At 34.8% G+C, this 25,612-nt stretch overlaps 1 protein-coding gene across 3 annotated transcripts in view; it reads left to right on the forward strand.

The window, feature by feature from the left end:
* LOC136968498 (WD repeat-containing protein 44) overlaps window positions 1-25,612 on the forward strand; it is a 94,809-nt gene that overhangs the window by 52,511 nt on the left and 16,686 nt on the right. For 2 of the 3 annotated variants that reach the window (XM_067262491.1, XM_067262480.1), the window contains one exon: window positions 15,680-15,787. The exons of the other annotated variant lie outside the window; for it this stretch is intronic. In XM_067262491.1, coding sequence (XP_067118592.1) covers window positions 15,680-15,787 — 108 coding nt within the window. The remainder of the gene's footprint in view (window positions 1-15,679; window positions 15,788-25,612) is intronic. 3 annotated transcript variants of the gene reach the window in all.

Here is a 25,612-nt window from a genome sequence, read left to right on the forward strand (position 1 = left end):
TTAATGATGTGGTGGCTAATTGATAATCTGTAGTCATTATTATATATTTTAAATAATTAAGTGTTCATATTCATTATTTTATTCTTATAAGATTAACTTGGTGCATTCCTGAAATTTATTATTTGAGAATGTTTAAGTTGAAGGCTTCTATAACTATTAGAAGCTTTCACTTTACTCTTTGTTATACTTTGCCAGTCATTAGATTTTATAGGTTGATATTTTTATTATTAATTAACAATTGTGGACATGTTTGATAATGAATCTTCTGGATTCAGAATAGAATGATTTTTATTAAGAATTTTTCAATGAAATTAAATTATTCTATGTTTATAGAATCATTATAAAATATAAACATTATTTTTGTAAGTTAATTTAATTATTTTAATAATCTTACATATGTATATATTGTTGATACTTTAGCTATAAGATATAATTAATTTGAAAATGTCTTAACTTGTCACTAAAGGTAAATATATTGTTTATTAATTATTTAATGTTTAATTGTTATTTACATGCTTTATGTATTCCATATGTGTGTGTTCAAAATTACTAAACTTTTATATGGTTAATAGTACTTTACCCATATATGTATAATTATCTTAATTTTTCATAATTTATTATTATTTAATTCTTTTCCACAAAAATTTGAATAAGTTTAGCAGCTTGTATATAAGAGATTTACATTTTCAAAAGTAATGAGAATTGTGGGTGCCGGGAGGCGGCCGATTTCTCGTTCCTCCTTTTTGTCGGCTAACAGGTCCGTGAGACCTGCCCACGTCAAGATGGCGGTTCGGAGGAGTTACGCGTTACGCGAGTGGATGCGAGTGGAGGAAGTGCATGGGTTCGACGATAGAGCGGCGGATGATGACATTCGAATAAAGGACATTACAACGGATAAAACAATAACAAAGATTTATTAAAGCTAACTTGACGATTACAGAATTACAAAGCTAACCAATTACAGAAACGGCGAGCGTCGGTCGCCTGAGTTCGTATTCGCGGAGGGAGAGTTTACAAAACTTCGGGTCATACCTCGGGATCCGGGTCGCTCTTCACAGACGATACGATCTCGTAGGTTTCCGGCGGTTCCCCTCGACTTTTTCCGCACGCGCACAGGCTAAGAGTTAGACGTAACCGACCCCCCTTTTCTCCGTCGTCGCCCTTTTATTCTCTCGGTCACGAGTTTCAGGTTCGCCAACCCGCGTTTTTCGACTCTTGTTCCTCCTGATTCATTTTTTCTATCTTTTGACTCATATCCCTTTTCCTTCTACTCGCGCGGAAAGGGATGTATCATTACCGGCTAAATTCCGGTGGGTTCGAATTTTCACACCACCTTGGGCTTTCTAAAATCGAAGCTGTCCCTGAAGGCAGGTTCGATTTTTAAACAGGTTGAACCCTGAACCTCATCGACAAATAATGTTAGAACAATATCCGCGAGAATATCCGGAGTAAAACGGATAGGAGGCTCACGAACTAATTTAAGTGGCTGCCTCTTCTCGACGGGAGACGTCCTTTTGTTCACCTTCCAAACCCGTGAAACGGAAGATAAAAGGATCCAAGAGTCACGGGAGACATCCGGAAAGACCGACGAATCAAGAAGCGGACGATGCTACTCAGTCGCGACAATGATTGACATGGTGAAAAAAAATTTTCCACGATTTACTTGGCGACATTGATAATTTAATGATTACGCGACAATCAAGGATTAATCGGCGCGCGTTACAATAAGCTGTTATGCTAAACCGACCACGGTGAGTGGGTAAATAACAACGGTGTTCCCGGAAGTAGGGTTGCTTCCTGGCTGGCACGTGGTGCAGACGTAGTTTTCTTTCGTCACTTGGGCACGAGAGTAAAGTTCAAGGTCTTGAGTGTTCGTTGTTCTCGCGCGTTATGTGAAAACTTTGGGTTCGCCTCGGGCTACAGCAACAAGTAGTGTATCTACTGGTAGTTCGGTTGTGTTGGTAATAGTTCTATGTCTGGCACAGATGTCGAAGTTAAACAGGAACTTGAGGGCTGGAGGATTCCGGTGAGTGGTGTCTTGATATCGTTTTGTTGTAGTGTGGCGGTGTCGTCGGGTATGAAGCTCGGAGCGGTGATTAATTTTGGTGGAGGGTCGTCATAGTCTTAGTCCGTTGCGGCGAGGATGTCGTCCTATTGGTACTCACAAAAGTTAATTAAAAACAGTATTTGAAATGAAAAGATGATTTGTTCTCGGATCGAGGTACACATTACAAAAAGTTATAACTGGGGTTACTCTCCCTCAGGTCGCTAGGATAATAAAATTCTAACTTAAATCTAAATGAGATAAGCTAACACGTTGGTCTAATTCAAAACGGTGGTTAACATGGTTAAATAAAATTCGAACGATATTAATATAACGAAATATAAGTAATATAATATTTGACTAATAGTAAGTAATAATATAGGTTAAGATGCGATATAAGATGATATATTATAATGGATTATAATAAGGACAAAACTTCGAAAGAAGAAGTTGAACAAAGGATCTAAAAATGGCGGTGTTAATAGGTTTGAACAATGGTCCGTTGGTGAAGGCGGGTGGGATCGCTCCGGGGTGCTTCCTGTAAGGGTGTGTCGCTTCCCGGAAGCGGGTTAGTTTCTCTTTCTTGAAGACGGATTTCTTCAGGTCGAGTATCTTGCGATTGTTGTCGGCCCGCCGGAAGTTGTTGTCGGCGGCGTATAATCGATCGGAAAGTATAGAAGAGGCCAATCAGAATTACGGCAGCACCAAGGCAACTAGCAAGTATAGTGGATGGGTGCATATAGGAGGCTGGCTCGGGGTTTGCTGTCATTCGCAACAAATGATTGAGATCATATTTGACGTTAGAGAGAGATTGTTCAGCCATCTGGATGTCATAGTCCGTCGTGGATGAGTAGTTTTTCCTGCATTGCGGGGTTCTTAAAATGGTTCAATAGGAGTTGCATCTCCGTTTGATTGATAATCTGGTCGATGGGTGGAATGACCAATTGGTGGGTCCACTGTAGTGATATAGTTGATTGGCCTTGGAAATGTGAGGTAAGGATAACTCCGGGCAAGTAGCCAGTGCAAGCATTTGGGAGACTGATGATTCCAGTATTATTTAATTTTTGAGTTGTAGAGGAAAAAGGGGTCTTTTGATACCTATTAGGGCATCTAATAGTTAGAGTGAGAGGCTTAGGAGTGGAGTAGACCCACGCTCCGGGTTGGTCTAATTTCTTAAAAATTGGCGCATAGTTATGAATAATTTGTCGCTTGCAGAGTTCCTTGACCTGTAGTTCGATCCCGCTGAAGAGGGCGTATTCACAACTTTGTTGGGGAGCCCTAAGGATGGGAAGATCCACGGAGCAAATGGCGAAGTGGGCAGTTGTACAGGTGCTTAACTCATGTCGCTGTAGCAGCATGTAAGACTGTCGATCCATCGATAACGCAATGACGGGGTACACAGTACGGAATTGAATAAAAGTTTTTATCGTGGAGATGTAAGTAGGAAACGGTACAATTTCGTACATGTCGAAATATCCACTAGGAGTGATTAAAGGTATTTTGGCGAAAATTCGTAGTTTCCCCGGTACTGCTACAGCAATGGTAGTGATCCATTGGTAGTACTTGAAGAGCGTATCTGGTATTATAGGTTCGATCATGGCGTAGCCGTCGGGGAGTTTCGTTTGTATATCTCGGAGAGTACGTAGGAGAACTTCGCGAGGAACAAGGTAGGTGTTCAATCGCTTCTGTTCTAGGACATCTATCGCTTCGCGTAGTTCTAACAGCTGGAAATGTAACTCTTGGAGGGATGATTCAATATTTCTTAAGATAATTTCATAGGCGAGATTGAAACGGTATAGGTTGATCAACTCGCCAAAGCTTTCTACTCGTTTAAACAGAACGTAAATTTGGTGTCTGTTTTGCTTACTTATGTTTAACGTGTCTTGTATCAAGGTAGTTTGGGATTGTACTAGGTGAACGATGCCTTCGGTCTGCCGTTTTATAGTCTCGACTTCTGTATTTAACGTTTCGACCTCCTCGGAGGTGGCTGTTCCAAAAAGGAATTTAAGAGCTTTCCCTCCGAAGTCTATGAGTCCTCTTTTCCTTTGTGGAGTAGGACGAAGTGTGATTAACGCGAGGAGTTCTTGATATTCTCGTTGATAGTTCCGGAAGGAGGCCTGTATTAATTCGAGGCCTTGCGTGGGAAGTTTCCATTCGGTTCCGGTTTGATTTGGTGCTTGCTGTTCTTGTTGTTGAATCCAGGCTTTCAAATAAGCTACCGATTCGGAGACAAATTGCAATTGTCGCTCCAACGGTTCAAATGTGATATCGGTGACGAGGGTCCAGTGACTTGCCGTGATGAGGAAGTTGCCCCGATGTAAGAAAAGGACGCCTTTGGTAAAGGTCTTTGGGTCGGAGGGAGAATGCAGCGCCGTATAGCTGCTACTTAAGATAAGAAGGCCTAGTGGCAGGAACAGCATTATACCCTTTTAGGTTGGTTTCTGCAAAGAACAGGAAAACCAAATCATAGTAGGTTACGAAACCTTTAACTAATTATTCCAGTTAGGGGCGACCCCGAATATAACCCCGAAAGACTAAGCGACCCCGAATACAACCGGATAAATAACGAACACGGAACGAAGGGGTGGATTAATATAAGGCACAATTTATTGAGCACTATGTGTACAGATAAATACTCATACTATATAATGTAAATACTGTACTATAAGCAAAGTAATGTAAAATAATATAATGTACAGAGACAATGTCTTCTGACTACAATGTAGGATCCGGAAGTATCCAAACAAACGGGAGTGCTTCTTACGTGGCCGTTCGGCTTCGGTTTCTGTCGGTAGGGCGGCGGCGAGAAGAGGACGAGCCCGTGTTTGGTTCCGCTGGGGCCGCTGACTGGGGATGGCTAGCCTTCATTCCCTGCGCTCAGGGGATGACGGTAGACTAGTCGTCGGTGAAACGAACCGAGGGATGCGACTACGATTTCGACTGGGCCGCGGCATCACCCATGGCTGTTCGGGGACAGGGCCGCGGCTACGTAGCGCGTAGTTCTGAGTCCTCGTGCTCGGTGTCCTCTTCACTTTCCCTTTCTACTATTTCTCCCGAAGGGGGTTGAGTAGGGATAGAGGTTAAGATAAATTCGTCCCACGGGTCGAGATACGGGGATGGATCAAGCTCAGTGGGTGCGGTCAAGGTTGTGAGCTGATCATTATTTTGCGTTTGCCGCAGGTGGACTTCCTCGCGGGCGGTTGTTGGTTTGATTCGATCCGCGTGGACATGCATCTTACGTTTGGTTTCTAAATGTTCAATTTTAAAGTTTACCGGACCGAGAGCTTCGATAATTCGATAGGGTCCAGACCATCGCGGTGCTAATTTCTGCTTTAACCCTCTTGGCGTAACGACTTCCTTTAATAGAACTCTGTCTCCCACCTTATAACAGGGAGGTTTATTTTGTCGCCGGTGTCGTTCTTGTCGAGCTTCGGCGGCCTGTTCGGCCACCTGTTGAGCGGTTTGATGTGCTAATTTCATCCGTTGTTGTAATTCTGAGGCAAAATTGTCATCTATATCATAACGCACTTCCACCGGCTTGGTAACTATATCAAACGGATAGGTAGGGTCTCTACCATACAAAAGGAAGAATGGGCTCTCATTCATAGAAGCGTGAACCGAGGTGTTGTACGCGAAGAGAGCGTAAGGTATCCACTCATCCCAATCGTGTTGATCTCTGGCTACATAATGTGCTAAAATATCAATTAATGTTTTGTTAAATCTTTCCACAACGCCATTACTGGCGGGATGATAGGCGGTGGTGAGGAGCCTGTTTATGTTCAGAAGCTTGCATACTTCGGTAAACATTTTCGAAATCAGATTCGGAGCTCGGTCCGTCAGTAAGTGCGTCGGCGTCGAGTGACGTAATATAATATTGGTAACGAAGGCTTTCGCGATCGTCTTACTACTAACATCCGGTAGTGGAATAGCCTCAGCATACCGGGTAAAGTGATCGACGAAGACTAAGATATATTTATTCCCCGTAGTGGTGCGCGGGAGTGGTCCAACAATATCCATAGCGGTACGTTCAAAGACGTGTGAAAGGGGAGCAAATAATTGTAATTCGGCTTGGGCTCTGCGTCCGCGCCGACGATGTTTCGCGCAGCTTAGACAGCTTTGACAATAATTTCGTATCTCCTTGGTCATTTCCGGCCAATAAAACGACTTAGCTATTTTAGAACGCATCTTAAGTTCTCCCAAATGTCCAGCGATGGGATTATCATGGAAGGTATATAGGAGATAATCCTTAAGAGCGGCTGGGACAACAATTTGTTCCCACCAGTCGGACTGTCCTTTATTGGTGCCTTTGTGGCATAGGGCGCCTTCTTCATTGAGATAGAATTCATCTAAGGTAAGGCCGTTCCAATTTCCTGAGATTGCTCCGCTTTGCAATTGTTGGATAAGGGATTTCCACCGCGTATCTCCTTGTTGCGCCTTCGCGATTTGCGTCAGGGAAAATATAGGTTCTACCTCCTGGATTTGCCGAATAGGGATACGGCTAAGAGCATCTGCATTTTTATGCGACTCTCCAGCTTTGTGAACCACGTCAAAATCGAATTCTTGGAGGAAGATAATCCATCGTGATAGCCGCGAATTGGTAGTTGAGTCCTTACAGTCTAATAACCAACGCAGAGGTCGATGATCTGTGAGTATCGTAAATTTTCGTCCATATAAGTAAGGTTTGAAATATCTCACAGCCCAAACCGTAGCTAAACACTCCTTCTCAGTCGTGCTGTAATTAAGTTCGGGTTTTCTCAGTAATCGACTTGCATAAGCAATCGGTTTCTCGGTGCCATTTTCCTCTTGGGATAATATGGCTCCTAAGGCAACATTTGAAGCATCTGTAGCAAGGATAAAAGGCTTCGAAAAGTCCGGTGATTTTAATAATGGAGTGGAGGTTAGAATGTGCTTTAGCGTCTCGAAACTTTCTTGTTGAGCCGGGCCCCATTCGAAAGAGGCATCTTTCTTCAATAAATCCGTTAAGGGTTTCGCAATTTTTGCATACTTGTCCACATGTCGACGATAATAACCAGTTAATCCTAAAAAGGATCGAATTTCTCGCTCATTTTCGGGCCTAGGGAAGTCTAAGACGCACTTTACCTTATCGCTATCTGGTTTTATACCCTGTTCAGAAATTTCATGGCCTAAAAATTTTATTTGCCTCTGCAGGAAATGACATTTTTTTGGTTTTAGCTTAATTCCGGCTTCGCCTAATCGTTGGAATATTTGTTCCAAGCGTTTGAGGTGAGTAGGGAAGTCGGGACTGAAAGTCAAGATGTCGTCCATGTAGACGAGGCATGTCTTTCCCTTCAGACCATGCAGGACGAAGTCCATGGTTCTTTCAAAGGCTGCAGGTGAGTTACGGAGCCCCATGGGGCACCTGTTCCATTGATAGTGCCCATCAGGTGTGGAGAAGGCTGTTTTCTCCTTATCACATACACTCAATTGCCAAAATCCTGAGACTGTGTCCATGGTGGAGAAATATTTTGCTTGGCCCATCAAGCTAAGGGATTCCTGCACTAAGGGCAGTGGATATGGATCTACTTTAGTGATTTTGTTTAACTTGCGGTAATCTATAACTAATCTCAAACCGCCTAGTTTTTTCTTAACGAGAAGCGCTGCTGAACTCCAGGGTGATGTAGAATGTTCGATGATGTTATTCGCTAAAAGTCCATCGATTATTTCATTTAATTGCTGCCGTTGCGCATATGGAATTCGATACGGGGGGGAGTAAACGGGCGCCGCATCGCCGGTATCAATTTTATGTTGCACAATATCACAATACCCCAAATCGTAATCATTAACGGCGAAAACGTGTCGATATTTATATAATAAGGTTAAAAGCTCTTGGTGTTCATCTTCCGGGATATCAGTCCAATCAAATAATTGGTTAAATTCGGCCTCTGATAATTGTGCCGTTTCTCCTTCTCGGATAGTCCCGACCGGGTCTATTTCCTGGACCGCCTCGAAATACGTGCCTACTTTTTCTCCTTTCTTTAACGTTATCGTCTGGTGGGTCGAATTGCGGAGACGGATGGGTACTTGTCCCTTTTTGTTGGGTGTGACCAATACATCGGCTCCGAATATTCCTTCCTGGGCAAGGGGAAGTGTCTCAATTACTCCCATTTTATTACTTGTGCGACGTCCTCGGATGGTCGCGCTTACGATATTATCCGTCATGGGGGGAAGTCGGCACGGTTCTATTAAGACTACCTCCTTTCCTTCTCCGTTTACCTGTCCTTGTGATCCCTTTTTAGATCTTATAGCCGCAGTTACCTGGGCCTTTTCCCTCGATTTATTCCGACTTCCCTGGACCTGTCGGTTACGCGTTGTCGTTTCGTCGGGTAGTTCCGTCCCCGACTCATCTCCGGACATCGTGGAGTTTAATAACGTTACTACCGTAACAGGAGGTATAATCAATTCTCCTTTCTTTAAGTTGATAAGAAAGCCCTTATCAGCGATCATATCCCTTCCAATAATGCCGTCGCAAGGATATGTAACGTCTATATCCACTAGACAACACGCAAAGGGGAACTGCAGGTCGCCGATTTCGAAGGTAGGGTTCGCAATACCGTAAGTTTGAATGATATGACCGGTAGCGCTTCGTAAATCGGTCTCTTTATGGTGATCGATGTGTATCCTTTCCTTCATTGTTTTGGCAAAAGCTTTAGACAAGAGGGATACCTTAGCTCCAGTGTCTATCTGCACAATGGCCGGGCTTCCTCCTATATAACATTCAAAGGTAGCTTCGCTTCGAATATCGGGATACGTAATAGCAGTGACCGCTTGAGCCTGGGGTTTCCCGGTGTGCGGGTTTCGCTTTTTGTCCTTTTCGGGAGTGTATTCGGCACGAGAGGGTCGTCGCCGGTTATTATACGGGGATCGCTGGCCCTGGACGCTTCGTACTTTTCCTCTCCACCTGTTGGGTTTCTCCTCTCTAGCACGACCCCGATAGCTCTCGCGCCTTCTTGGGGCCTCCGCATGCTCGACGTCGCTTCGCGTACGCATAGGAGCATCGCTAGGATTGTTCTCTCGGCGATCGGAGGGATTCCGGTTCCGATAGGGTTGATTATTCGGTCGATTGGACATACGACTAGTGTTACCGGCGCGGTAGCCTCCTCGTTGGGAAGGCGGATTATTCCGATTACCTCGATTATCTCCCCAATTATTTCGCCTCTCTGGAGGGATTCTAACATTACCGGTCGCGGAGGTTCGGGTTAACCCTTCCACTCTGGCTTGCAGTTCTTGCATAGCCGACGTCAATTGAGCTATCTGATCCTGTGAGGGGGGGTCGGTCACTCGCTCGCTGTCCCGGACTGTTCGTAATATTCCCCGCGGATGGGAGGTGAGCTGTTCGATCGTCTCCTCACTGATCGCGGCTTTGAGTGCCTCATCGAAGGTCTCAGCCTCGCGACTCATTACTCGTCTACGGATCTTTATATCTATTCCGTTAAGAAATTGCGCCTTTAACCGTTCATCTAACTCCTTTCTTTGAATGCGCTGAATAATAGCGGCTTCTGCGGCGTCGGCTCCGGGCTCCGGCGTGATCTCGATTTCCATCGCGAGCGCTTGAAGTCGGGCGGCGTACGTTTGTACGTCCTCGTCCCGTTTTTGGACGCAGGTATAAAATTTACTAAGCCTAAACGAATATGGTTCCCTTTCGAACCGCGCGATCATTAAGCGCTTGAACTCGTCAAATTCGTCGACCTCTTTAATTCTTCTATCCTTCCGTACGAATTCCCGAGCTATCCCGGTGAGTTTGAGCTTGGCTACGGCCAGCATTTGGGCCTTTGACCATGCCGCGACTTTCGTTACGTCCGCTAACGAGTCAAAAAAATCCGTAATTCGGAGACCTCCCGTTTCTCCGGAAAATACGGGCAGGAGTGGAATGATTCCGCCCAACCCTCCTAGGGTGAGGGGGTTTGGATTCGGATTCGCTTGAGCTGGCCCTACCGCGGGTTGTGGATTGCCCTCCATTTTTTTGCGATAGGTTTAATTAGCTTAGGAAAACAGACTAGGAACAGTATCGGAAGTAGTTCTATGACTTAGGTCCCTACTTCGACTGGAATGGTCCCTTTTATTCGAATATGATCCTTTCCGCTCTATCGATATTTCGAAGGAGTCGAACCCCACTCCTGAAAAACCAATTTGTGGGTGCCGGGAGGCGGCCGATTTCTCGTTCCTCCTTTTTGTCGGCTAACAGGTCCGTGAGACCTGCCCACGTCAAGATGGCGGTTCGGAGGAGTTACGCGTTACGCGAGTGGATGCGAGTGGAGGAAGTGCATGGGTTCGACGGTAGAGCGGCGGATGATGACATTCGAATAAAGGACATTACAACGGATAAAACAATAACAAAGATTTATTAAAGCTAACTTGACGATTACAGAATTACAAAGCTAACCAATTACAGAAACGGCGAGCGTCGGTCGCCTGAGTTCGTATTCGCGGAGGGAGAGTTTACAAAACTTCGGGTCATACCTCGGGATCCGGGTCGCTCTTCACAGTCGATACGATCTCGTAGGTTTCCGGCGGTTCCCCTCGACTTTTTCCGCACGCGCACAGGCTAAGAGTTAGACGTAACCGACCCCCCTTTTCTCCGTCGTCGCCCTTTTATTCTCTCGGTCACGAGTTCCAGGTTCGCCAACCCGCGTTTTTCGACTCTTGTTCCTCCTGATTCATTTTTTCTATCTTTTGACTCATATCCCTTTTCCTTCTACTCGCGCGGAAAGGGATGTATCATTACCGGCTAAATTCCGGTGGGTTCGAATTTTCACAGAATACTTAAACTAAGTTTCCATTAATATATTTTTTGTTTTACTAAATGGTATAAGTTTTAAAATGTAGTAAAATTTTAAAATATAATGAAAATTTAAGTTTTAACTTTGCACTTCAAGTTTTTTATATATTTTTGAAACCCTCAATTTCCCATAAAATATTCCCGCATTGCTAATATTTCATTAAATTTTCTAAAATATGATGCAAAAAACTCAAATACTTCTATAATTTTTTTTGGTATAATCATTTTGTTTAGAAATTTGCCCTGGATTCAAAATCTATTTCAGTTGAAGTGTTTTTGAAATATAAAAAAAAAAATAATAATAAAGAACTCTGTAACTGCAATGATAATATATTTATAATTGAATTAATGTTTAATACTATTAATAAGTACTAATACACATACTATTATAAATACAAGTACATGATCAGAAATAAAATTATTTTAGATCATGTATTTTTACTTATGAAATGTGATGCAGTGTTTATTAGTTTTATTGTTTATTAAATAAATAATTATCACTCATAATATTAACAATACCTTCAGATTAATATTCATATATAAGTCTTTTTCATTTACATGTTGTTTCATTACTATAGAGGATTATAATTTTTGGGAATTCCTATGATTGGCTTTTTTAATTTTAATATCACTAGAATTGATTACAAATATAAGTCTGTAGATTATTTTTGGGTTAGAATTTAGTTATTGATAGTTTTAATTAATTAAATTATAAATTTGACCTAAAGGTAGACAGATTTCATCATCATATATTGACATTATTTAAATTCAAAATTAATTTTTAATTATTAATTTAGTAAATTTTGGAAGGAAATTATCCCTGTTATGTGGACTGGGGACATCTACATCCACAGTCATCTATGTCTCTCAGATGTCTTTAAGCTCACCTTAGAATGATGTTTGTACGTATACATTAGGGTGTCCCTTATTTTTCGAATATTTTTTTTTCTAACGCATAGGGCCTAGTTTTGTTTATTTTACCCTTAAATACTCCCACAATAAACTTCAGCTCATTTTGATCACTAGAACCCGTGCCGACTTGCATTGAATCATTTCTATACATATGGTGCTAGAGAAGTGGCATGTATTCGCTTTGTTTGCCATTCTAACACAATTTGTCAGGCTATTAATACGTATAGTTTTTTTTCGAAGATGTCAGTGGAATTACGAAGCACTAAAAAACATATTTTCTTAGTCGGAGAGATAAACCACCAAATCACGGGTGCAAAATTACCGTCAAATCGGCAAGTACTTGCAGTTTTGTTTTTTAACATTCGCAAAGTTAAACTAACTGTGAGTGAAAGCGTAAATCTTGTAATATGCGAGTGTATCATATTTTGGGAAAAAGCTAGAATACCTAAAAAATCTATACCTAACTGTGTCAAGAAATTGGTGAATATTTATCAGGTATGGAGACTCTCCATATGTGCATATGGAGAGCATCATATGTATGAAATGATTCGATGCAAGATGGCATGGGTTCTAGTGATCAAAATGAGCTGAAGTTTATTGTGGGAGTATTTAAGGGTAAAATAAACAAAACTAGGCCCTATGCATTAGAAAAAAAAATATTCGAAAAATAACACCCTAGTATACATAAACACATATGTACTGTACACAAGCCATTTTAAGGTAAGCTTAAAGATGGCTGAGAGACAGAGTATACACACATACAATAAACTAATTTGATTTAAACAAGCTTTTTAGATGTATGATTTGCTATCAAATTTTTCTACGCTTTATTTTATTGTGTTGGCCAATAAGTTTGTGCAGTTTTGCAGTTAGGTAGAGTTACATACACTGAAAAGCAATTATTAGTAGTTTTTATCTTGGAAATATGTGTTTGTTTGACAAGCAACATTTCACCAACAGTTGTAAAAAGTAAAGCTTGATGATTAGTTTCATTTTGTATGTTTGTCAGTATTCAAAAGATGAGTGAACAAAATGTGCATTATTGACACATTATACTATTTTATTTTATAAAGGCAAAAACGTGGTGCAAATCTGCAAAAAAATGTGTGAGGTGTATGGTAGGGATGCCTGAAAGAATGTGTATGCCAGAAGTGGTTTGCAAGATTTTGTTCAGAAGATTTTTCTGTTCAAGATGCACCATGATCAGGTCAGTCAGTTAAGATCGACAGCGATCAAATAAAAGAATTAGTTGATAGTAATCCACGCCATTCGAGTGGGAGATTGCAGATATTTTTCAAATATTGAAATCAATCATGGAAAATCATCCGTATCAACTTGGATATGTCAGCAAGCTGGATGTTTAGGATTCCATACAGATTTAGTGAAGGTCATGGGGGAAGCACAGTGGACTGCTGCAAATCACTTCAAAAGCATAACTTTATCTAAGCAAAATCATGTTCTCAATTTAGTGGGATTGGAAAGGTGTTTTGATTTTACGAACTGCTTCCAAAAACAAAATGATCAATTTCAACATATACTGTGACCAACTGGACAAATTAAGTGCAGTGATTCTGGAGAAGTGGCCAGAATTGATGAATCACAAGGGCGTTGTCTTCCACCATGATGACGTCTGGCTACGTGTCATTGCAAACCCAGCAAAAATTGTTGGAACTTTGGCTGGGTTGTCATACCTCATCCTCCATATTCACCTGACCTTGTCCCTTCTGATTGCCACTTGTTTTGCTCCCTTCAAAATTCTTTAAACAAACAGTGCTTCTTTTCTGATGATAAAGTAAAATGGCACATGGATCAGTTTCTTGCCAAAAAACACACTTGGTCAAGCAGATCTGATGGCATGTTCCACAAAAGCAAATCAAATATTAATTTTGTTTAAAATAAATTTTATAAATTCTTCAAATCAACCAAGAATCTTCTTCTTGGAATTTAGTGCACATGTGCATAGACATGTTCACTAAATGGATTGAATGGAACATAACACTTAGATAATGAAAGTGAAGTCATTGCACATGCATGCGGACATCTGACAGACGAACAAAAGTTCCTAACATAAGCACTTCACCACTATAGTGGAGCATGCTAAAAAAGGAAGTTTTTTTAAATGATGTATTATGAAGCCCCCAAAAGATGGCAAAAGGTACTCAATAATAATAGTGAATATATTATTGAATAAAATTTTTATTTTCTATAAAAAAAATAAAAAGTCTTTTATTTTCACCTAAAAAAAATGCACTAACTTATTGGTCAACCCAATATATCAAAATGGATTGAGTGCATACATACCCTTTTCTGCATATAGCAAAATGTTATCACAACATGAAAGTAATGAAAGTATATCAAAATTTTATTATGTGAAAAACACATTTTAGTTAGAAGAGCATATAATTTTTTAGTCAAATAACAATCAGAAAAGAGAGCTTTAATATTTTCCTACATATAGTTATATATCACTTGAAAAAATTATTATAAAAAAATTTTAAAATTAACTCAAATGAAAATTTAGACTATAAATATTACAAAGAAAAATCTAATTATAGTTTAAATACTTATATTTTTATTAAGGATATACTAAATGGAATGTCTGTAGTCATCAGGATAAATTAATCTCTAAAGAAAAGAACAAACAGATATGGAAGTTGATATTATTAGGCTAATTTTTTTCTAATATAAATTTTACTCCATGTATTGCATGAACTTCTGTTTCCCTAACCTTAGAAATTAAACAAAATAAAATAAAATAATACATTTTTATTACTTTAAATAATTTTGTCATAATAGTGTTCTAAAAATGAAACACTTGTACATTAAAATACACTTAAGGTGACATAATTGAAAAATATTTCATTATTCTTGTATTTAATAAAATGAATTTTATTGATGAATATATAGAAATTATCTGATATTCAGGTTTCACTAACAAAAAAATATTTTTGTTTTAAATAAAATATTATAAAAAATTTTATGTACTTCCTATTATTAACGTATGGTTTGAAATTTTCAAATCCTCAATGTTTATTACATATCAAATGACATATGTAATTCTCAGTAATATGTATTGCAAAAGTAATTAAGTATAGTTATGATACAAATCAGTGCAGAAATTGAATCTAATCTAAAACAAAATTGTTATAGGTTTAATGAAAAAAGAAAAATTGAAATATATCTTTATTTCAGAGGCAAGATATTCTACAAGCAAAAAAAGGCAATTGTCTGATGCCTCAAACGAATCTTTTATATAAAGAAAAAAATACTTCCCTCAAAGGAAAATGTTTGAAATCAACACTGTACTGTACATGGGATCCTTAATTTGAATTCATATGGACCCCATGAAGTATAACATGCCATTGCTTTACTTTTCAAGTAGTAGTCATGTTATTGAATGTCTGAGTTGAATAATTTTTTTACATTCATATGTACACAAAATTTAAAAAGGAATTAATATTAACATTGATATTTTGTAAATGTTTTTCATGTTTTGACTAATTTTTTTTTTTTATAATGACAAACAAAAATAGAATTGATGAGAAACATTTATATTTGCAATTCTTATTAAGTTGAAGCCAAGAAAAATTTTTAGTTGTATGTTTGTAGTAAAGAAACTAACTGTAGTAATAAAGTTTTTAATGCTTATCAAATGAAACTAGAATTTCTAAAAATATAAATTATAATTAATGAGAGTGTAATCTTTTAAAAATATTTGTTGTTAATTTAAAAAAATGCAAATCTCAGTGTCTTATTGCCAAAGACTTTTATTAATTTATTATTAATTAGGCACAACATATTTGAATATTTGTCTGCTTGTAAATACAACTAATAATTAGGAAAACAAAAAAAACATTATCAAATTTCTGTTACAGTATAAAGCATTTATAAATAGTTTTATAGTTTTAAAAGTTTTTATTTTCCAGTAATCCTAATTCACACAAAGATAGGGAATCAGATGAAGAGAGTGTTGATTTAAAGAAAGATTCGGGACCACATGATACGGTTGATGCAAAGAAAGTGTGGAGGAAAGCGTAAGTTTGTTTAAAAACATATGCAGTATTTTACTCTTATTACCTAAGAAAAAGGTCATTTTGTATTCAAAACTAAATTCAACTACTTAAAAGGAATTACTTCAAGAAATTAATTTACATTTTATTCATAATATTTTTTAAATCTAAAACACTTAGCTTTGTTTATTAAGTTAAATACGAAATTAATAATATATTTGAATCACATATTGATATTATTTATTTATTATTTTCATTTGTTTTTTTTCTGTGTGAAAATATATTTAGTTTAAAGATAATATTATGACATTTTAGAATCATTCTTTTTAAATATTTGTCTCTGAATATTTACAATTGCATTTGAAAGAAAATACACATCATTAATGTACATGAAAGCTTTAATTTTTATATTAAAACAATTATATTGTTGTAATCGTCAGTTTAAATTATACATCTAAAAATTATTATAAATATATTAAATAATAACTAATAATAATAATAATAATGTAAAGTTTTGGTAATGAGAAAATTATAAAAATAATGTAGAAAGAACAGCCTAAATAGGTAAATAACAAAAAAAATATCTAATTTGATTTCAGCTTACGTTAATTTCAGTTTTTATTCGTTATTTTTAAACTTTATTTTACATTTAGCTATATTGTAATTTATATCCAGTTCAGTTTATTCTGTTATCATTTAATTTAATTTAATTTTTTTATTCCTTCTAACTAATGTAAATTTTTTATTATTTCTTTAAAGTTATCAACTCCCGCACAGTCTGGATATGCGTCAGTTTTGGAGTAATTAATTTTAACTTATATACCATTTTTTATTTTTTAATATTTTGATTGCTTTGAAATTTATTAACCTAAATAACACTTGGTATTTTAATCATAAACATTTTTAATAAAATAGCAATTTGATTTCTTGAAGTAATTTATTTTAAGTGTTAAGAAATATCTTTCTCGTGAATTATTCTGAAATTTCTTAATCAAAGTTACTAAATTCCTTGGTTTTATACAAAGACTTCTAAATTAAAAAAAAATACAGCTATTTAGATCTATAATTATAAATATGAATTTGTTTGAATTTGAAAATTCGGTAGTTATAATAAAAATTAGCTGTAGATGATAATTTTTTGGTGCTTGATATGAATCTATTGAGAATTGTCAATTTATTCTTTAATTATTAACTTTTTAAATTATTCCTCTCTTTTCAATACAAATATGATTTCTGAAGAATATGAAAATATTTTGAATATTTCAGTTATTATTATTTAATATATAGTGATTAGGAAAGTATAATTACATTCTTTTATTAAATTTTTGAATGAAGATATTTCTGATTATTATAAATATCTTGATTCAAAATTAGTTTTTCAAATTGAAATTAGTTTTGATTTTCTCTATAATCATATCTACTTATTTGCATTCAAAGCAATATTTCATATACTGGGCATCTCACAAACTACAAGAAGTTATGTTGATCTTTGTTTATTCTCTTACAGGTAAAGCATGGTACTAAATAAGGAAAAATAACTCTTTTTTTTGATGGTTGCTTTAGTGACTATGTTGACTGAGTCTCCATTATCAAAATAATCTAAATTTGATCTTTTTTACTCAACCATGTTTTACCTGTAAAAGAAGTAGTAAAGATTGATATAATTCCCATGGTTCCAGACTTATGGAATGCCCAGTATATACAAAACATTTTAATGCAAATGAATTTTTAACAATACTATAAAATTATGTGCACATATTATTATAAGATAGTTAAATTTTGAAATGTAATGCAAGTCAAATCCAATTGTAACAAAATATAATCCATCCTTCCATTGAAATTGTTTACTTAATACCTTATCTTTGGAGTTTTTGTCTTGTTTCATTATACAGTCGACTCTGCATAAGTCAACACCCGGATAACTCGACACTCGTTGGTTATGTAGTCAATTTTTTTGTGGTCCAGGCCAACTTACATAGGCATTAATGTTATTAACCTTAAAAAACTCGGTTTACTCGACATCGTTTAACTCGTCACCACTGGATAAATCGACATACTTTTTCTGTTTCACACTTTTTAGATGTCTGATAAGTCAACTCCCTCCCCTGAAAAATGAGTTCACACCACACAGCTTATTGTACAGTGTAAACTCATTTTTTTTTCATGAGGGGAGTCGACTTATCAGATGTCTAAGAAGTGTGAAACAGAAAAAGTATGTTGATTTATCCAGTGGTGACGAGTTAAACAATGTCAAGTAAACCAAGTTTTTAACATTAATAACATTATTGCCTATGCAAGTCGGCCGGGACCACAGAAAATTGACTAATTAACCTACGGTGACGAGTTATCCGGGTGTCGACCTATGCGGAGTCGACTGTATTCATTTATTTTCATAATTTTAATCAGATAAAAGTACAGTATTTACTGCATTACTAAGTACAGCTTGTTCTAAATGTTACTTTGTACAGTTACAAAAATCAGAATAAGAACCTACAAGAAAAGATCAACTCTGCCAATGTTTTAATTGTATTTCTTGGCTTGAAAAAAGACAACTGAGAAGACCTTCAAAATATTTTATTTTGTATTTGTCTTCAATTGCAGTATTTTTTAAAATATTTAAGTATATTAAGTATTTGTAATAATTTAATAAAAATTAATTTCTTCGTAAAAAGTTAGTTTGTGCTTTCTCAATTAATTCGTATTTAACAAATTTTATAATCTTATTCTAATGTCAGATTATTCAGTATTAATAATTTATATATTATAAATCTTTTATATTTATATTTTTTCCGATTTAAAAATAATTTTATAAAATGGAATAAAAATTGAATCTATTATTTAATGATTGGATTTCTGTATAATCATATTAATTCAGTTAACAATAATAAATCCTCATAATGTGGCAGTGCCATTTTGATGTAGTAAAGAATTCCATATTGAATATCAGTCAGTTGAGAATGATTATTCGTGTACATTTTATATCGTTAAGCTATTTGACAATGGATTGAGACCAGACAGAACCAGGGTTGGTTTAGGAAAATTCCATATCTATGTATATTTATTTAGTTTGTTTGAATGTATAATATATAAGTTGTGTTTATAAACATAATTTTGGATCTCTTAACAACTTTCTGCTTCCAATGACTAAAGAAAATCATTTATAATAGTGATTTCCAACTTGTGTTCTATGGAACCTTAGGATTCTACAATAAAAGTAGTTTTTGAGCTTTAAAAATTGAATTTATTATTTAATGATTGGTTATTCTATCAAATCAAACCTTCTCAAGATGGTGTTTTATTTTAAATTAAATGTGTTTTGAGAGATTAAAAACTTACTGTCAGATCCCAACCTTAAAAACAGAACATTAAGTTTGAAAAGAATAAAAGTATTCTAAAATTACTATGTTGTAACTCAAGTAAAATATATTTGATTTCTTAGTATATTTGTGATTTTATTAGGGATAATATGTCCATAATTGACTATTTAACAATAGTTTTAAAATGGATTAAAATTGTTAATCAAGATATTAATGTAATTTATTATAAATGAAATATGTAAGTCTCTGACAGATTTTCATTTGAGTTTTAGAATAATATGAACTTTAATGTATAGATGAGATAAATAAATTGTTAGCAATTATCAGTTACAATGATCAAATAATTTTTGAATTTGCCTGTCTTAGAGCTTTAGTTTTCTAATTATTATTTATTTATTAAAAGAGGTTAAGTTCAATCTATTAAAAATTCAGAAATATTTTCTTTCTTTGATTCATAATAAAACTAGATATTAATTTGCCATTATTAATTATTTCAAAACTTTTATAACTATTCTAAATAGATGCACTGCATCTTGTAATAATTAGTAAATAGGCTATTGAATTTTATAAATAAAAATGACCAAATAAAAAGTTTACATGTGGGGAGTAGACTTGGTAAAGCCATAAGCCAAATATGCTATTACTGTCCTGTTGCAGGTAGTGATAAATAAAAATCTTAAACATTTATTTAGTACGGATTTTAGGAATTTTAGCCTTAAGAAAGTTGCAAGTCATGTAATACTTAGTACTAACATTCATTTGGTAATTAAAAACAAAAAAATTAAAGGCAAAGTCTGCCCAAAAGGGACCACCATTTATTTTTCTTGCGTTCCAGACAACACATTCTTGGCAACTGATCTTTCTCTGGAGGCTACTTGTTGCCAGAAGTTTAAAAATGTCTGTTTAAAAAACACAAATACATCCAATTAAAATTACAGGTAATTTTTAAAAAAGGAACTGATGACATACAGACTCATTGCTTTTATCCATCCATACCTTTGTTGGGGTTGTTGCTGCTTTTATCTACTTTGAAGAAGCGCTGGAATTATGTAAGATTTTTCGGAAAGTTGCCCCCCGGTGATGAATCATATAGAATTTCCTTCTGTTAATTTTTTCGTCAGATGGAGAATTATTTTTAAAAAATTAAAATTCTTCCAAGTAGATAAAAGCAGCAACAACCCCAACAAAGGTATGGATGGATAAAAGCAATGAGTCTGTATGTCATCAGTTCCTTTTTTAAAAATTACCTGTAGTTTTAATTGGATGTATTTGTGTTTTTTAAACGAGACATTTTTAAACTTCTGGCAACAAGTAGCCTCCAGAGAAAGATCAGTTGCCAAGAATGTGTTGTCTGGAACGCAAGAAAAATAAATGGTGGTCCCTTTTGGGCAGACTTAGAAAATTATTTTTTTTAAATTAAAGACAATCTGATGAAAAAATTAACAGAAACAAATTAAAAACAAGCTATTTACTTACCCAAGAGGATATATCTCTATGATTAATATTTTTATTTTTTTCATAAAAGTAAAACACATTATTTTACAAGTTGAGTGAAAGCGTAAAGCCGATTGGCAGTGATATCATTGCATTATGACAAAATATGCTGGTATCCCTGAGCAGGGATACCAGAGGGATATAGATATATCCTCCTAGGTATGTATGTTTAATTATGAAATATATGTTAGTACTAAGTATTACACGACTTGGATATAGCAACATTCTCCTTGTAAGTCTACTTGTTCCAAGTAAACTTTTCATTTGATCACAATATGTGCATTAAATTTATGGTTTTGTAATGTTATGATGAACATTCTTAATTGATGAATGATTAGAAATTTTGTAATTAGTTATTGGTAGACTTTTTATTTTCTAAAAAGTATTCCTCTGAATGTTTGGAGTTTTTACGAATAAAATTCCTGCAGATTGACACTTTTTGTGTCAATCATTAGACGTACAAATGCAATTCGACAAGTTTTATTGTTAAAATAATTATTTAAATTGATAAAAATTTAATTTGGTAGATTAACATAAATATGTTTTTTCTTACATTTAAAGAAATCCATTCTATTGACTTGCATTTCCTCCTCACTAAGTCTTGTAAAAACTATAAAATTATTATTTCACAGTTTCAATCTGATTCTTTCCTTGCTTTTTAATGGTGACAAAGACATAATTCACTAAATAAATTAGTTGTATAGATCAGAATATTTATACTGTAACAGGGGTGACACAAACAGTGTATTAAATAGTGTTTCTTAGAAAATATTATCTTCCATCTTTTACTACCTGTACCTTCATATATATATAATACAGGATTTACTGTAGTTCCAAATCACTTCCATAATTCAGCACAGAATAAAAAATAATTATTTATTTTATATTCTACTTTCTCTGTTCTCTTTACATATAATGAAAGGAGAGAAAAAGAACAGTGGATGTAAATAACTTGTTTGCTTGTTACATTTTAATCATGCATGTGTGCCAATTCACTAATGCAAATCAGTTTATTCTTATTTTAAAGTAGCATATTGTATATAGTATTCCTTTAACAGTCTATTATCTCATATATTTAGTGCATACTACTTTTAGAATATTTATCTTTTCATTTAAGTAATTTTTTTTGGATATATTAAACACTACTAACAAAGAAATGACTAAGAATACTTGCATTCTTTTCTTTCCAAAAATAATTTTATGAATTACTCAGTGGCGTAGCGTGGGTGTCAGCTGCCCGGGCGGAGGAAATTTTCCTCTGCCCCTTAAAATTTCGCCCCTTCTTAAATAAAATACAGGGAATCCCTACAAGTCAGTATAGACGGTGTTGTCAGTCGCTACAATGAGCAAGTTGTCATTATTATACATACATTTAAAGAAAGGAGATTCCCCAGTTTCGTCACAGAATAAGTAATGAAAAATTCTGTGCTCATTTCAATCGGTCCGAATTGTAGGTGTGATAAAAATATGAAATGAAATGGTTCAAATTTTTACAAGATATTATTATTATTTATTGTGAAAAATGCCGCCCCCACTACGCTACGCCACTGGAATTACTACTACCATGAATTATTTATTTCTTAGTTTTAACACTGCAAATTCTTTGCTCATAACACTAAGAAATATAAATCAGCATTGTTATTCAATTGCATGCTAATAACTTTATTTTTGTTCACTTTATCAGGCTTTTTACGTATTTCATATATAAAAAAAGCTTGAAAGTGCTTGATATTTTAAGCAATTTTGCCATGAAAAAAAAGAATTTAAATTAGATTTTATTAATAAAATTCAGAACTCTTGACGCCAATATTCTAGGAAAGGAAAGAACCATTACTATAATTAAGGTAACAATAAATTTCTTATTATAAATGGAATGTTTTCAACTTAATTTTAAGTTGTCATCAGCATATAACCTACATTTCAATGGCATAAAACAAATCTTTACACATTTAATAGTCTGGTGGATTTTAGTCCGAAAAGTGTTGTAGATTTAAAATAACTTCTAAAACAAAAATTTAAAACATTTCTGTACAATTAAATAAATGTCTGTAAATTAGTTAAATGTATATAATTTGTAAATATATTGAAGACAATCTACGAAATAGATTTTATGCTTGATAAACTTCTGTAGCAAGTGCATTTTCAAAAATCGCATTATACTTATGAATTTATATCATTCTTCAAATTTAGCTACAAGTATTTTTAATAAAATAATTTCTAAAATTTAACCTTATAAGGCAATAGTTTTTTCATGTAACTTGATTTCTCATAAATAAAAGCATACATGTTTACAGGGAAAAATTTTCAGCTTTAAGAAGAATTTGGTCATTTCCTTTATGATAAAAGGAAATATTAATTACAGAAAAATAATAATTACAAAATTATCATTAATAGTGGAAACATTGAAATAAATATTCATGTAGCCTGAACACTAGAGTTAATTATAATAAAATAAATAAGCGTACTTATAAATATGAATAATTTAATTTATGATATGTAATTAAATACCATTAAACTATAATTTCCAAAAGAAAAAATTAATTAATTAAAACTTTATTCCTGATTATATAAGTTTATTGATAAGTTTTTTTTTTATATTGGTAAATGATACTGTTTTATTTAAGTTATATGAAAGGAAAGACAGATAAAGAATTTCATATAACCCTACTAACGTTGTCTCAATTCTTCTATTTCAGTCCTAATCATATTTGGAATTTTTTCCTCTAAGCTTTGTTAAAGAAATTCACAAGATAGAATGAAAAAAATATCCAAAATTTATTTTTTTAAAATTAGGTACTAGATGGGATAATTTAATTCCCAGAATGGCTGCTTAGATGTCCTTGACATAATTATACTGAAATGACATGTGCATTCATGTTCGAACTAATGTGTGCTTAAATTTCAAGCTGACAGAGCTAGTTGCTAATTTGCTATTGGGAAGGTAATAGTTATCTGTGTTTATTCTTTGGCATAAAAATGAGTACGATCACACCAGCACGATCTTAAACTCATAGTTTAAGATCGTGCTGGTGTGTTTTTTTGATTACAAGGAAATAGTCCACCAAGAATTTATTGAACAGGGACAAATAGTCAACCAACAATGCTATTTAGAAGTACTGCAGAGATTATGAGATTCTGTTTGAAGAAAAAGATCCAAACTGTGGCCTGACAAATGAATCATTCATCTTCACAATGTGCCACGTCATAATGCATTCTCTGTGAAACATTTTCTGCCCAAAAAAGTGATTACCCAATTAGATCATTCTGCCTATTTACCTGTCTCAGCTCTCTGTGATTTCTGGCTATTTCCAAAATTAAAAGCTGCACTGAAAGGACAAATATTTTCTAATATAACAAATATCCAACAGAATGTGAGACAGCCGCTCAACAGTATTCCTGAAAATGAGTTCAGTCCTGTGTCCAGAAATGGGAACATTGTTTAAGTTAGTGTATAGATGTACAAGGAGAGTACTATGAAGGTGATAGTAGCCACTAGTGTACAGTTCTGAATGTATATGTTTTAAAGGCGCATTCTGGAAATTAAATTGTCATACCTTATATATATACATACATGTGTGTGTGTGTTTGTGTTTTATATATATATATATACACATACACACACAGTACATAGAAAAAAATAAACATTGATTATGATATAAATAAAATTTTTTTATCAGGATTGATTCAAGCACATAATTGCCTTTTTTTCTGTATCACGATTCACTCATTACACTTCCAAAATATCTATATGTTTGCAACAAAATAATAATTATTACTTCTGACTGAAAAATCTTTTATAGAAACTTATAGTAGTGCTAAGTAAATTGTACAAAAGCAAGATAGTATTAAGAACACAAATTTATTGCTAGCATAAATGAATAAAAGTTGATTGAACATAATCTAAGATAGTGTACTGATCTCATAATGTTATATTCACTGTGTGTGACATAATTTTAAATCTGTGTTTTTGTAATTACTTATTTTACATCGTACTTCATTTACTAAATAATTTTTTCTCCCTGTGAAAATATGAACAAAACAGAAGGGTAGAAAAATTACATGTAAGAAAATATATGTAAGCACTGTAGCATTTAGGAGTTTTTCAGTAACTAACGGGTAACTATTTACCCATCACGATACTATTTTTCACTTTTGATTTTCAAATATCAACTCTGTTATTTATTTAATGGATCATTTGTTATCAGTTTTACATTTATGAATAGGAAAAAATATATGGCTGTTTTTCTCACAATTGAAATATATTATGTAACTTAAAAATTTATTTAATGTATGATTTTAATATTACTGGGGCAGTATCCATCACTCTGGGTAATTTTCTTGAGAGATTCTGTTGGATCTTTCTCCCTTCACCTGTTTATTCAAGCTGAGGCAAGAGGGCCCTTTTTTATAGGCTCAAGTGTAATGAATAACTTATTCACTGGCCATGTTAGCAATTTTTCTTTGCTGAGGGACATTTGAAGAAAGACATCTTTTTGGTAAATTCTGACAAAATGCTCAGTTTGTTTGATAGGTGTTTCTTGGTCACCTTTACTAATTACTTTGATTGGTATATGAGTAAGGATGACCTTTCATTCGTGGGATTTAGTTTGGTGATGGATCCAGAACCAGTAGTGGCTCGATGGCTGGCATTTGTGGGAGATTTTTGTACAGGCTGTTTTGTCCTAATAGGAAAGTTCCTTACAGTGTTGCAAGCTGATCTGTTATCTATTATTTAGTGTGTATGTGCTATTTTTACATAGATGTCTTTTTAATGTGACTGTTTACATTGTTCTTGACAGTCAGGTTGCATTAAAGGTACTTTATTATTGTCAGGTTATTTCAGCACTTGTTTGAAAGTGCTGCTTGCCTTTTGATGAACTGGCTGTCCACATTAGAGTTTTGCTTTTGCAGGTGCCAGGACATGAGGGAATTACTGGCAATAGAAATGATGATTTACTGGCCACAAAGGGAGTTTACTTTTCTGGTCTAAAGCAGAGTAAGACCGTTTTGGTTGGCATTGTGACCAGTTTTATGGTCA

This window comes from Centruroides vittatus, unplaced genomic scaffold (genome assembly GCF_030686945.1).
Source record: "Centruroides vittatus isolate TY-2023 unplaced genomic scaffold, ASM3068694v2 contig_1033, whole genome shotgun sequence".
NCBI classification, from domain to species: domain Eukaryota; kingdom Metazoa; phylum Arthropoda; class Arachnida; order Scorpiones; family Buthidae; genus Centruroides; species Centruroides vittatus.